Source organism: Lepisosteus platostomus, chromosome 14 (genome assembly GCF_059453375.1).
Source record: "Lepisosteus platostomus isolate fLepPlt1 chromosome 14, fLepPlt1.hap1, whole genome shotgun sequence".
Classification (NCBI taxonomy): domain Eukaryota; kingdom Metazoa; phylum Chordata; class Actinopteri; order Semionotiformes; family Lepisosteidae; genus Lepisosteus; species Lepisosteus platostomus.
In genome coordinates, this window is record NC_142624.1 from 30408893 (window position 1) to 30422112 (window position 13220).

The 13220-nt window shown below is 35.2% G+C and overlaps 1 protein-coding gene across 3 annotated transcripts in view; it reads left to right on the forward strand.

Moving 5' to 3' along the window:
- The window catches only part of kalrna (kalirin RhoGEF kinase a), a 215467-nt gene that overhangs the window by 91943 nt on the left and 110304 nt on the right, over positions 1-13220 (forward strand). For all 3 annotated transcript variants that reach the window (XM_088605585.1, XM_088605583.1, XM_088605584.1), the window contains exons 10-11: positions 5045-5167; positions 8703-8894. In XM_088605585.1, the coding sequence (XP_088461711.1) occupies positions 5045-5167; positions 8703-8894 (315 nt within the window). The remainder of the gene's footprint in view (positions 1-5044; positions 5168-8702; positions 8895-13220) is intronic.

Below are 13220 nucleotides of genomic sequence, written 5' to 3' on the forward strand. Positions count from 1 at the left end.
CAAAGCAAATAATGTGGAGTGCAAATTTCTTTCATTTCAAATCTTTGAGCCATAAAGTGGCTTCCAAAGAAAATGGAATCTTCCTGAGCCATGTGTGGGACGTTATTTTACACCCTCTATCAAAGGACATCTATACAAAAATGTGTTAAAAGTAAGAGAACATTAAAAACAAGAGAACAGGAAAAAAGAGGGGAAGCTGGAGCTACAGCATTGGTACACTGCAGCAGTCATTGCTTCCAGGAAAATCACTACCGGAACATTCCTTTCATTTCTCACGTTAGAGTTTAAAGGAATCTTTATAGCTGTGATTTAAGAATGTTTAAAAAAGTCTTAAAAACATAGTAAGTCTTAGAAATGTTACTGTATTTACCATCACTAAAATAAAGGATTTCTACAATTTGAGGTAATATACAGTATGAACAATTAAATGTTACAGAAATTACAGTAAGTGATGGTTGGATTGCAGTGTGACCTAAAGGTCAGTAAATACTGATTTATAACGCCACTCTATTTTATAATGTAAAATGACTAATCTAGCAATACAACAATTTACAGTGCTCATAATGCCAGAAAGAATTAGACTGTGTACCCTATCACCCTATGTGTACATATTTTTAAGAAAAACTTTTGTTTATTGCATATCCTGGAGCTAATATATACAAGTATAAATAATTATTTTCTTTGCTTTTTATAATATGCATAAAAGTGAGTTATACTTTATACTCAGGTTGATCATTATAATGTTTATACTTTATTAGAGCTCATAGATCCATTTAGTGGCAGATTCCCAATTACATTTAGCAGGTCTGGAACTACCTAAAACAATGGATTATGACTTAAAATGAGGCTTGACTTCAAGCCAATGACTCTGAACAGTGCCTTCAGTGCTGCTGCTATTGATATTACACTTTTCCATTAACAGATTTACAAAGGCATTCTTAAAGTCTCCGACTGTATTTATGGACATACTGTACTTACTATCCCCTGTATTTTTTAACCTCAAGCAAACAGTGCTCATACAGTACATTAAAAAAATATACTAAATTAATACATTAATTAGCCGAAAGTAACTGAAAAATAAAAATGAAGATGGGAGAAAAGTATCACTCTTCCTAAAGTTAACTTGGGTCCCCAAATCTCGCCATGAGGTTAAAAAATGTCTAAGTGCTGTGAAAATCCTAACCCTAACCCTACAGTAGCTGGGGTTTAAACTGAGCTTGTGTGCAATCTGTCTCTGAAGCCCTATATTCGTCAAATTTGAAAATGTTACTCAAATAAAAAAATATGAGCTTAAAACAGTCAAATCCATGCGTAAAAGCTCATGCACATTCATGTTCTTCAATGATGTACCTTCTCGAAGCAACTTTTCATTGAGCTGAAAAATCCTGCTACAGTGGTTTTTAAATGAGCATGCCTTTGAGGCCAGACTAGGGTTAGGGTTACAAGACTTATCCAATTTTGACTTCATTTATACTTCTCTTTCCACTTGAAATGATCAAATTGAGATAGTTTAAGCAGTAGAATGCATTTTCTTAACACTTTTATTTGTGTATTTTATTGGAACATTTTTGGAATTCCTGTGCTACGGAATACAATATACTGTACAATATGAGAGTATTAGTAATGTCATAGATATGTAACCTAGCTTTATCCACTTATTTGCTGTCACAGATATGTAACTAAGCCTTAAACATTTATATTCACTGTACTTTATATTCAGAATGAAAGTAACTTCAAATTAAAAATTATTTAAATCACAATTTTTTCACGTTCTGTCAAAAACAGGGGGTTATTGCGATGTACACTCTGCGAAATAAATCCAGCTATCTCAAAGACTGTGCAAATTAGGAAAATTAAAGTAAAAAACGCCTGTTTTAGAATTGTCTTTTCATAGAAACACTAATTAAGATGAGAAAACATGTTTCATTCACACAGAACATCAGCTTTTGCACAGTCTCTTTCAAGTTTTCCTGACTCAGAGTCTATACAGAGATGGAATCTGCACTTGGGGCAACACAGGAAAATGAGATAATTGATGTTTCCATGGCTCAAACTAAAACAAATTAATTATAATCTTTTTACACTGTGATGTTTGGAAGCAGCATTATACAAGAATGCAGTAGTTTCATGCTGCTTGTAAGATGGATCAAAGAAATCCACAGGGCAGTTTTGAATTTCATTTGACCCTGATTGTTTATCCTTAAGCAAACACAAAAGCTAAACCAATGATTTCATTTCAGCAATAATCCTGATTCACTGATTACCATTTAAATGCACTGTATTTACATATTCTGGTGATGGATGCTAGTTAGTAATTTGTATTTATTTCAGTCTGAATGTATGAGAAATTAAATTTGAACTCAGTCCACTTGATCTACATTAAGTCTGCTTGCATTATAGTTACCTTTTTCTTCAGTGTTCTAGCCTTTGGTAGTATTGATTTCAAACTTGATGTATTTAGCGTTCCTTTAATCATTATTTAATTTTCTGAAATGTATACTTTGGTATCTTATTTATCATCTGTGTACAGTGCTTTCTAAATGTATTGGGACAGCAAAGTCAAAACTGTTATTTCTGATTTACAGTCAAACATGTTGTGTTTGTGATTAGTATGAATAAGTACAATATAATATACATTATATTATATTTTTTGGAAATTGCATGCATATGGGGCTCTTCAAAATCAATTTTGTATGGTACCCTTTGCAACTGTCTGTATTGTCTGTATTGATGATGTGGCTAAATTTATCTGCTTATGTAGAAGAACATTCTTACATACTTATTGGACAGCACTTCATTCTGCAGCATGTCAGTGACTCAAAGCACACATCCAGTGCAACCAAAGAGTTCATCAAAAAATAAAAGGAAAATCTTAGACCAGCCGAGTCAATCTCCAGATTTAAATTAAACTGAGCATAGATTTCAGAAAACTGAAGAAAATAAATTAAAATACCTTAAAAACCCAAAGTGGCAGTTTCAAAACAACCAAAATATTTACAGTGTTTGGTGAGTTCATGCAGTTATTGCCTCAAAGGTATATGCAATCAATTACTGACTTTTATGCTCTGAAATGTGCCTGAAGTACTGTATATGAGTCCCAGTACTTCCGGTTACTTGAAATAAATGGGTTGAACACAAAGTATGTTTTTGTGTGATTAAATGAATGCATGGAATAACATAAAAAATAAATTAATATTATGTGTATTATTTATGCTAATCTCATGATCACAAATGCAGATTGCTTGACCATAAAGCAAAAACAGCCAGCAGCTACAGTAACTCACAACTGGCAGCCCACTGAAGTTAACCAGGTTTGAGCCTGGACGATACGTGGATGGGTGAGCTCCTGGGAAAGCTACTGGAAGCTACTGGGAAAGCTACTGTTAGTGGGACCAGTAGGGTGTGCTCATCCTGCGGTCAGTGTGGGTCCTAATACACCAGTGTAGTGATGGGGACCCAATACTGTAAAAATGCCGTCCTTCAGATGAGACATAGAACGGAGGTCATGACTCTCCATGGTCATTGAAAATCCCAGGGTGTTTCTTGAAAAGAGTAAGGGTGTTACCCCTGTGTCCTGGTGTTTAAGTCCACCTAATAATCCCAGTTCATGAATTGGCTTCAGCACTCTGTTCTCCTCTCCACTGATACCTGATGTGTGAGGAGTATACTGGTGCACTTCGACTACTGTCACATCATCCAGGTGGGGGTGCACATTGGTGGTGGAGGGGAGTCCCCATTACCTCTAAAATGCTTTGAGTGAAGTGTCCAGAAAAGCGCTACATAAATGTAAGGAATAATTAATTATTATTAAAAATAACAGTTTTAAGTTTTCTCTCTCAATACTGTCGGAGGGCACTGTACATGTGTATCATCTGCCTTCAGTTAAAACCCGAGAAGCTTTAATTACACTCCAGTCATTGCTTTGCTGCAATCCTATTTCATTATCTAAAACATATGTCATTTAATTTCTCTGTGGTCTTCTCTAATTCTTTGAAAAAATTATGACCTTGGATAAGACAAGCACTATCCATATACAATCCCCTGCCATGTGCACATTCACATCATTATACGAACAGACTGCACACTTTTTGCAATCATTTGAAGCGTAATGTTTGCCACACAAAATAGATGGTGTCATTTTTCTGTTATTGGGCAGTACAGTAAAAGTACAGTTAATGTTGCTGTCTTATAGGTCTTATAGGGGTACTTTGTGGAGTTTGTTATAATATGCAGCATTTTCATGATGGATGGATCACTTTCCTCAGTTTAGAAAATGGTTAAAGCATTCAAAGTATGATACCAGTGAATTGGGCAACTGCTACTGTATATGAGTGCCAATTTCCAGACTCTTGGCAAGTATGGTTGAAAGAATGCACTATCCTATCACATGAATGTTCCTGACAAGACAAGAAATACAAGCCTTGACAAGGAACACAAAGGGCTCTGCCCCACAAATTAGTTGCATATATTTGATCTCTCTTTGTCTATAGAGCACAGGTTGACAGATAGAGCTAATTCATAAAGCAGTTTTTTGGGGGGGATATCATCCAACATTCCACACCATCAGCCATTAAAATATGTCATGTCATGAAACCGTCCTATGGTTGGAGAACATGAGACCATTAAAGTGTTTGAAACTGAATGAGAGAGATTTTTTGGTAGATAACTGATCCAGGGATCTCATTTAACTGATTCTTGAAATAAGCCAGGATATCAGCTTCAACAACATGGCTGGGTAGTTGTTTTTTCTGTCCCATATCCCTTTTCATTAAGAAGTGCCTCTTTTTTAAACAACTTCCTCTTAGTTTCTATCTGTGTCCTCTGTTTCATGTTTCACTGTGGATTCAAAGGGCTTTGATTTTGTCAGTGCCTTTGATTTTAATATTTGAATCAGTTCGTCTTGTAGTCTTCTCTGTGACTAAAGATATTTAGTTCTTCTGTCTTGTCTTTATAGGAAATGATGTGTTGAACTCAGCAATTCCATAATCTGTGCTGTTGTTCTGATATTTAATAACGTCTCATGGTGTGTATAATCTGGCTGTAGGTAATGGACTGGATTGAGAATCATGGAGAAGCCTTTCTCAGCAAACACACAGGAGTTGGGAAATCTCTTCACAGAGCACGGGCACTGCAGAAGAGACATGATGATTTTGAAGAAGTTGCTCAGGTAAGAAAAACAATAGAATAAGGTAATGGCTTCCAGTTCATACAGCACTTTAAAAGTCAAACAGAAAAGTGTAACTGCAGATTGAGTAATCTGCATGATTTTAAACTGTTGAATAAAAATGTGTCAAAAGTAGAAAAAGTTAGTAGCATAACATTCAGGAAACAAATAAAGAAACAGGTGCTTCTCATTCAAGGGGTAGCTGTAAAATCTTCAATGGTTCTGTTACTTAGCATTTCTGTAATAGATTGATAGCAGTAATACTATTACTAGCACAGCTTCTCTGCATAAGGTAAACATAATGAATGCTTTGCGGTGTTAAATGGCTGTAAAGTATTTGATGCAACATTTCATGCAAAACAGTCACCACTTTGCTGGCAGTTCATTTGAGCCTCTATAACAGGAATTTCTGTCTGAAATAGTTTATGTGCTGTTACCAATTGAAAGCATCTGGAATCCAGACGTTCAATTTATTTCAGATGCAAATGCTTCCATTTTGTATGTGTCATTGTCTTTTTATGTTATTATAAACTTAACTTTTGGTTGTGTTTTATTTGATGCATATACCAAAAATACAATTAAGCAGATATGCAGATTATTTTAAAGTCACTTTGTGGTCAGTATTTAAAATTATATGAGTGCAGTGAAAGCACCACGACTTTTAATAAAGCTGTGCTCTTTGGTGATCACATTTTTAAACAACTAAAAACCTTCTGCGAACCTTAAAAGCAGCTCATTTTAAAACTATTGCATGTGACTGCATTGTAGTGATAAAATGTTGTATAATTCTTGTATTAACATCAAATAAGATCTATTTCAGGACTTATTATGGACTTGTTTGATTTAGATCACAGGGGCTACCGTTTTGTGTTCTATTTTGTGTTGACTGGAAGAAACACTGTAAATCCACCTGGTTTTCTATATCTGGAAAAGATCTGTATCTAATCCATTAGGAATGTTTGAAGCACACAAGGCACCAAAATTAGAATTTAGCTAAGTGCAAAAGCACGTGTCTTCAGGTACAATGTAATGATACATTTAAAAAGACAACACCAAGTACATGAACTACTTGTCCTATCTTGAGAAAAAAAAGATGGTTTTCTTTTTTATAACTTCAAATAAGAAGGTCTTCTGAATACGACAAAAATAAAAGTTTTGATTTTTACACTATCTGTATAAGGCAAACATACAAAATCTGAAGAATCATATGCAGAATTAATGACAACTGAAATGTGTTGTATTGTCTAGAAAATTAATATAAGCAGAGATATGCCTTACAGAGGAGTTCCAGTTATCCATTTATTTCATTATTCAATTATCTGCTTGACTTGGCTGTCTAACATCTTTAAAGAAGCAGCTGGATCAATTTTCAGTTCAGAAAACTCCAAATGACCTCTTATTATTTCTAACCTTAGAATATAAAAGATGGCTAGTAACTAATAGCTCCAAGGATCTCAGCTACTCGTTTTGCGGAAGAAGTCGGGGTGTCATCTTAATTTCAATCAATCAATCAATCCATCGATCGATCAATCAAGTAATGAGTCAAATCCTTACATGTGTTTGATTGTATACACTTACTTGAGTAGATATATTTAGTGCTATTCCTGAAGTTTGCCTGTTATGTAAAAAAGCACTATGTTCTTACTAAGCGTTACCTTGGCTATATAATACTTGGGACATTTTCCTAGGAAAGTGTCTACCAGAAACAGGCTCTTCCATATTATGTAGTTTTCTAATAATTAGATAACTAATTTTACTATTTACTTATAATGTACCAATATATAAGTTTGTATATGACTATTGAAGAACTGTAAAATTTGTAAAAGAATATAAAATCAACGCAAGCGATTGATGACCATCATATAATTTTGAGTTCTTACTGTAAAAGGATTATCAGTGCTGTCCAGTAACCTACTAATAAATGTCCCATTTCCCTTCTTTTTTTTTTTTGTTTAAAGCCCTGCATGCAGGGCACTCTGAATACAGTACACATTACCAAAAGAAAAAGTAAAAATGTTTCCAGCACAGAATGGGAAAAAATGGAGCAACAAGACAAATGTAGGTCTAAATGAACTAATGTTGGAGTAAGCTTCACAGAGCCATTGATTATTGTACTCCAGGGACTTTGGAGAGGGAAATTTACAGCAAAGGAAAAAGCTTTCTCCTGAAATTGCACTCACAAGAGGTGGTCTGGTGGTATTTTGATAGGGATTGTCTGTTTGCTCTGGAAGGAAGGACAAGAGTCAGCCAGAAAAGATTGCATCTTCGACCACGTCTTGGACAAGCACTTTCAATTACAGTATAATGCAATCTGTAGTAATGCATATTAAACAGATTCTATAGTAATGCCATTTTATAATGCATAAGAGATGTCCAACTTTGTTTCTAATGAAGAGAGAGAATAGATTTCTCTGCAAACTGGGGAATAGTGGTTTCTTTTTGTAAGATGAAAGCTTATCTTTGTAGATGGTATCTGAATTTTGCTGTTTTTCAAAAGTATCGGGAAGTGCTTTTTAAAATCTCTTATTTTTTCTGATTTTGTCTCTTGGGCCCTGTAGTTTATAACCATATTTGTATGCTATAATACATTGGTCCTGTCTTTTTACCATGCATAAATATGATTTAGGTTGAAAATGCAAAAAAGCCTAATGCTGTTTTATTAAGTGAAATTATTTCCCTTGTTTTCTTCAGATTTAGGGACAGAGATGCTACAAATAAAGATTTTCAGTTGAATGAAATTGAAGAATTTAATTGATTAAATGTGAGATTCCCACCTGAATGTGTATATCCTATGTACTATTGGACTGAAATATAGTAAATACAATAATTGTATGTAAGCCTACATTACACTGACCTCCATTTTTAAAAGATCTGGATTAAGGTGTTTAAAATTGAGAATTCAGAGATTTAAAAAAACATTTTAACTGTGGATAATCAAGAGATTTATGAAGATTAGACCTCTAGTAGAAGCCAAATGAGTCCTTCATGCTGGCATAAAATTCTGCTATCAATATAACTTGGCAATTTTAATTGTATGCACTTTCAAGATGTCACCTGAGTTTGGGTCATTGTCTTTTATTGTATGTGTTCTCTTTCTGCTTTTTTTGTAACGCAAATAGTGTTCCTTGTTTATTATAAACAATTAACATTGATATTTGGTCCCTGTGAAGTCGCATGGAATCTCATCTTTACTGCAGCTCAGGGAAATTCCTGGGATTTTCTAGATAAGCACGTGCATTCTGGTTATTAATCCAGCCTGATGCCTGGATCTCTACTGACTTGCAGCATGCAGATAAAAGAAAAAAAAGTCTCATGCCAAGGACTGGATTACTGGGCTTGGATTTACACTGCAGTCCAGCACAGATGGTGATGCTGCTTAGATTTAATGTAATTGTTTTTTGGTGCTTAGCGAAGCGTTTGTGTGAGCTTGTGTCCTGGAGAGCAGGGGCTGTCGATTTTGATTTGTTGAAACTTGGTTTTTGCAGTAGACGGGCCTGTGTCTCCTAACGTGGTCTCTGTGCTCCTCTTTGACTCCTAGAATACATACACCAACGCTGACAAGCTCTTAGAGGCCGCTGAGCAGTTGGCCCAGACCGGCGAATGTGACCCAGAGGAGATTTACAAAGCGGCTCGGCATCTGGAGGTGCGCATTCAGGATTTCGTGAGAAGGGTCGAGCAGAGGAAGCTTCTCCTGGACATGTCTGTGTCCTTCCACACTCACACCAAAGAGGTATGTCTGGTGCTGCCTACTGTAGGTGGTGGCTTTTCCCACTTCCTGCAGTGAGACATGTGAAAAGATCAGGGAGAGCAAGAGCTGGAGCTGTGGATGAAGTAGATTTGAAGGTTTTAGCTTTCTGTCAACAGAATTGGTGCTAATGACTTATAGACCTATGTAATTCAAAAGGGACCAACTTAAGACTAAAAGGGTATGCTGTCACTCTGACCGCAGCTATAATTTTTTTATTCATGCCAGATAAGAGATAACACAACTGACCAAAAGGCAGTTTTGGTAAAGTCGTTTAGATACCTAATTTTAAATATCTCTTAAACTCAGTCAAAAATAGTAGCAGTAGACGTTGCTCATGCTTTTCTATGACTTGACTTGAAGCAAGAGAGCATTTCTCTCTCCATCGATCAACCTCATTGCTGACAGATATTTGACTGTATGGGTTTTGCTTTACGACAAGTCAGCAGAGCCTGTGTACAGCGCTATAAGACAAGTGTCTATAAGACCACAAGTTACTCAAGTTTACCACATTTCCAAGTGCTCCATAATTCTTCGTGATAATAATAATGTTTATTTTCTTTTCTACAGTATGTCCGTTTTTTACTTATTCCAGCGTATACCTGGTTTTCATATTTCCACAGCATTCTATTAACAAGACTATTATTGCTGTCTAGTCAGTAGTTTACTTGAAAATAATTATTTCACAAAAATAAACTATTAAAGTACAAGTTAAATTAAATAACAATTCAACTCCAGTAGTTGGATACATTTTATATAGTACAGTCTATTATACTTTTAAAAGCAACAGAATCACTGTGAATTTCTTTGACACACCTCACTAACTGAAATATACTTTTGGCACTCAAATTGAAAATATCTGCAGGCAATGTAAAGCAGATTCTTTGCCTGAACTGCCCCTAAGAGTATAATAAAATATAATATTGCTTTTGCTCTGCTGACAAATGGAAGGTTAGCAGCCAGAGATTAGTTTGTTTTTAATATTGAGAATGAGCTGCAGCACAGGTCAAGAGATTATAGTAATAATAGGGGTGTAGAATCACCAGCTTAAGCCCTTCTCTTGTATTTATAGGCTATTTGAGGAATAAGGCTTCTTAATATATGTATTCATTATTCATCTGTGATACAGAAAAAAACTTGTCGCTTGATCGATAATACAATTTCATAATATTTTATTTTATACCCTGAACTTTAGACTTCTTGAATGCTGATCATGAGCTTTTTTTTCCTTTTGATGATTGAAATGTTAGTGAAATCCATTTAATGAGAACAGTTTTGATTCATATATTTAATTAATTTTTAGAGGCTTGGTTCGCTATTTGGCAGCCGTCCTAGTCCTTTTAATTCCTTATAAAAATTAGCAAGACCATAAGCTAAAAAGGTAATGTGGAGGTAGAGACAATTTATATTAATATGGCATCAATTCAATTAAATTGGAAATTGATGCTTCTGTTTGAGACTTGCTCCTACTGATAAAACTGAAGTTGAATGTCCAAAGAAAGCTATAGAAGCATGCCTGTCAATGTAAAATGTAAACCATTTAATGTTTTTCACATGAAAAACTATTTTTCCTTTTTAGTATTTGTGCTCTTCTCACAAAAGGAAAAAAAAATCCAGAAATCAAACTGGATCTTAGTCTTTGAATTGCCTAATGCTGGAAAGGTAAAATCCAAGAGCTAGTAGTGATTTAGTTTAGTTTAAGAAGCAGTTAAGTAAAGGCTCTTCTAAAGAAGAAGGTTTTGAGTCTGAATTTGAAGGAGTTTAGAGAAGGTGACTCTCTGATATCCTTGGGCAGAGAGATCCAGAGCTTGGGGGCATAACAGGAGAAGGCCCTGTCACCAATACAATGTAGACGGGATTGGGGGACAGTTAGGAGACCAGAATTAAGAGAGCGAAGGTTGCGAGGTGGGGAGTAGGGCGATAATAGTTCAGACAGGTACTGAGGTGTCAAGCCATGCAGAGCCTTATACAGTAGGTGAACATGAGGATTTTAAAGTCCACACGGAATTTGACAGGAAGCCAGTGCAAGGACTCCAGGATAGGAGTAATGTGAACACTTGCATGAGACCTGGTCAGGATTCTGGCTGCTGAATTTTGGACATACTGTAGTTTGTTCAAAGTAGCTTTAGATACCCCAGCGAGTAGAGTATTACAGTAGTCAATTCGAGAGAACACAAATGTGTTGATCAGCTTTTCAGCCACAGTTAGTGATAGCATAGGGCGTAGTCTAGCGATATTTCTGAGGTGAAAAAAAGATGTTTTGACAATATGCTGCACATGTGGGTCGAATATTAAGCCAGAATCAAATATCACCCCAAGGTTTTTCAATTTAGACTGAAGCTCAAGTACAGAACCATCTACAGATAGGGTTACAGGATTGGCTTTACGAAGTTGATGGGGGGTGCCAATAAGCATGACTTCAGTCTTGTCGCAGTTAAGATGAAGGAAATTTTGAGTCATCCAAGTTTTTATTTTTTTCAGTTTTGGACACACAAAATAAATTAGTAACCATGAGTGTATATTCTTAGGAATCATTTATAAAATTGTAATGTGATTTTTATAGTCACTTTGTCATCATCTTCCACGAATACTGACATTTGTTTTTGTTATGTCAAGCAAGAACAACATGCAGTGTGGTAAATTGCCTGTTTTTCCTTGCACTGTTGGCTTTATCATTACATTGGCTGGCATTTAATACACAGCATTCTGAAAGTGCATGAAGCAGCAATTAGCTTAAGAGGCCCACAAAGTGCTGAGCATGCAGGAAGAGGGAAAATACAGTATGCTATTCATTTTCAGGATCCTTGTTTCAGTCAAGATTTGCCTTTTAATCCAGTGGTTGAACAACTTGTGGATTGGAAGTGCAGTGTTCTCATTATATCTTTACTTTTGAAACTTCTGTAAGCGGCAAATCTTTAAGTGTAGAAGCTAATATGAGAGTGTTGACGTCTGCAGGAATGGTCAGATTTAGAATAGCAAGCTACAGGCAGACAAACCTAGGGTACAGGTAGGTAGTGTGTGCAAGTTTTTCAAGCTATTATAGTGAAACAAAAGCAAAAATATAATTGCTACTAAATTCTGGGGCTTCATACTACAAAGAATGAAATCGAAACAAGAGCACTATACTGTACATTTTTGTAACATTTTTAAAATTAATTAGCACTTTATTCTTACTGAAACAGGTTGCTTAGGTTATTTAAAAAGCAAGTACATGATATGATTTAGGTAAGGTATTATAGTGATAAATGATAGACAATCAAATACTTAAGGAGTATTTTGGTGAAATTTAAAATTTAAAATATATATAACAATAATTACTTATTCAGTTTTTTTATTAGTTTATATTAGTATTAGTAAATGTTGGTTCCTGAATCCTCATCTACCTTCTCTGATTGCCAGAATTCATTAATCTAAATGTGTTTTTCTAATAAGTAAATTAACTTTTTAACATTTTATAAAACTAAAGTTTTGTCAAACTGGCTTTAAAAAATCGCCGTTAATTTGTTCTCAGTTGTTCTGTGTAAAACTCACGTTTCACAGACTCATGGGACAAGATGGTGTCCCTCTACTGTAAAAAGTCTGATGCAAAGCCGACAAAAATGTTTAGTGTAATACAGCACACATTACTCTTATTCCTCTCTTAAATTAGATTTCAATTATATGAAATCATATTTATATTGAATTATATTTTCATTAAAAGATTCCTAGATGGGCTTGTTGCTTAGGCTTGGGTTGAAGTAATATTTTTTATTTGCATAGATATTTTTGTAGTATCTGTGTCTAGCTTGCTGTAATGACACTTGGTCTTCACCTACTGTAGTGTGCAGTTGCTGGCTGCTTTGCATAAAAAAAAACTTTTCATGAAATGCTTTTAGAAAACAAGTATTTAAGAAAGCAGACGTAGTAAACATGATATGAATAAAAACAAATCAGCTGTAGTAACAGTACATACTGTAGACACGTTAACTATATACTGTACAGTAGGCTCAAGATTCAAGTAGAGATCAGTCCTATGCTGAAATGTGCTCAGGCTTGAGCACTAAAGACTCATCAGACAAAATAGTTTTTTTTTCTTTCTTTCTACTTTTGAATGTGGAATTGACCTCTACTTGTTCCTTTGCAGCCAGCACACTGGTGTATCTAGTTATATAGATTCTCTGTCCCCTCTTTCATGTGGAATAGTTTTTCCTGATCTGCCTTATCACTGAACCTTGTTGTGACAGACTAAGCACTATGCTGCCTCAGAAAGCTGCCTCCTGCATCAGAATTGTGCTAAGGATTAAACGGTGAAGACGTCCATAACCTCAGAGA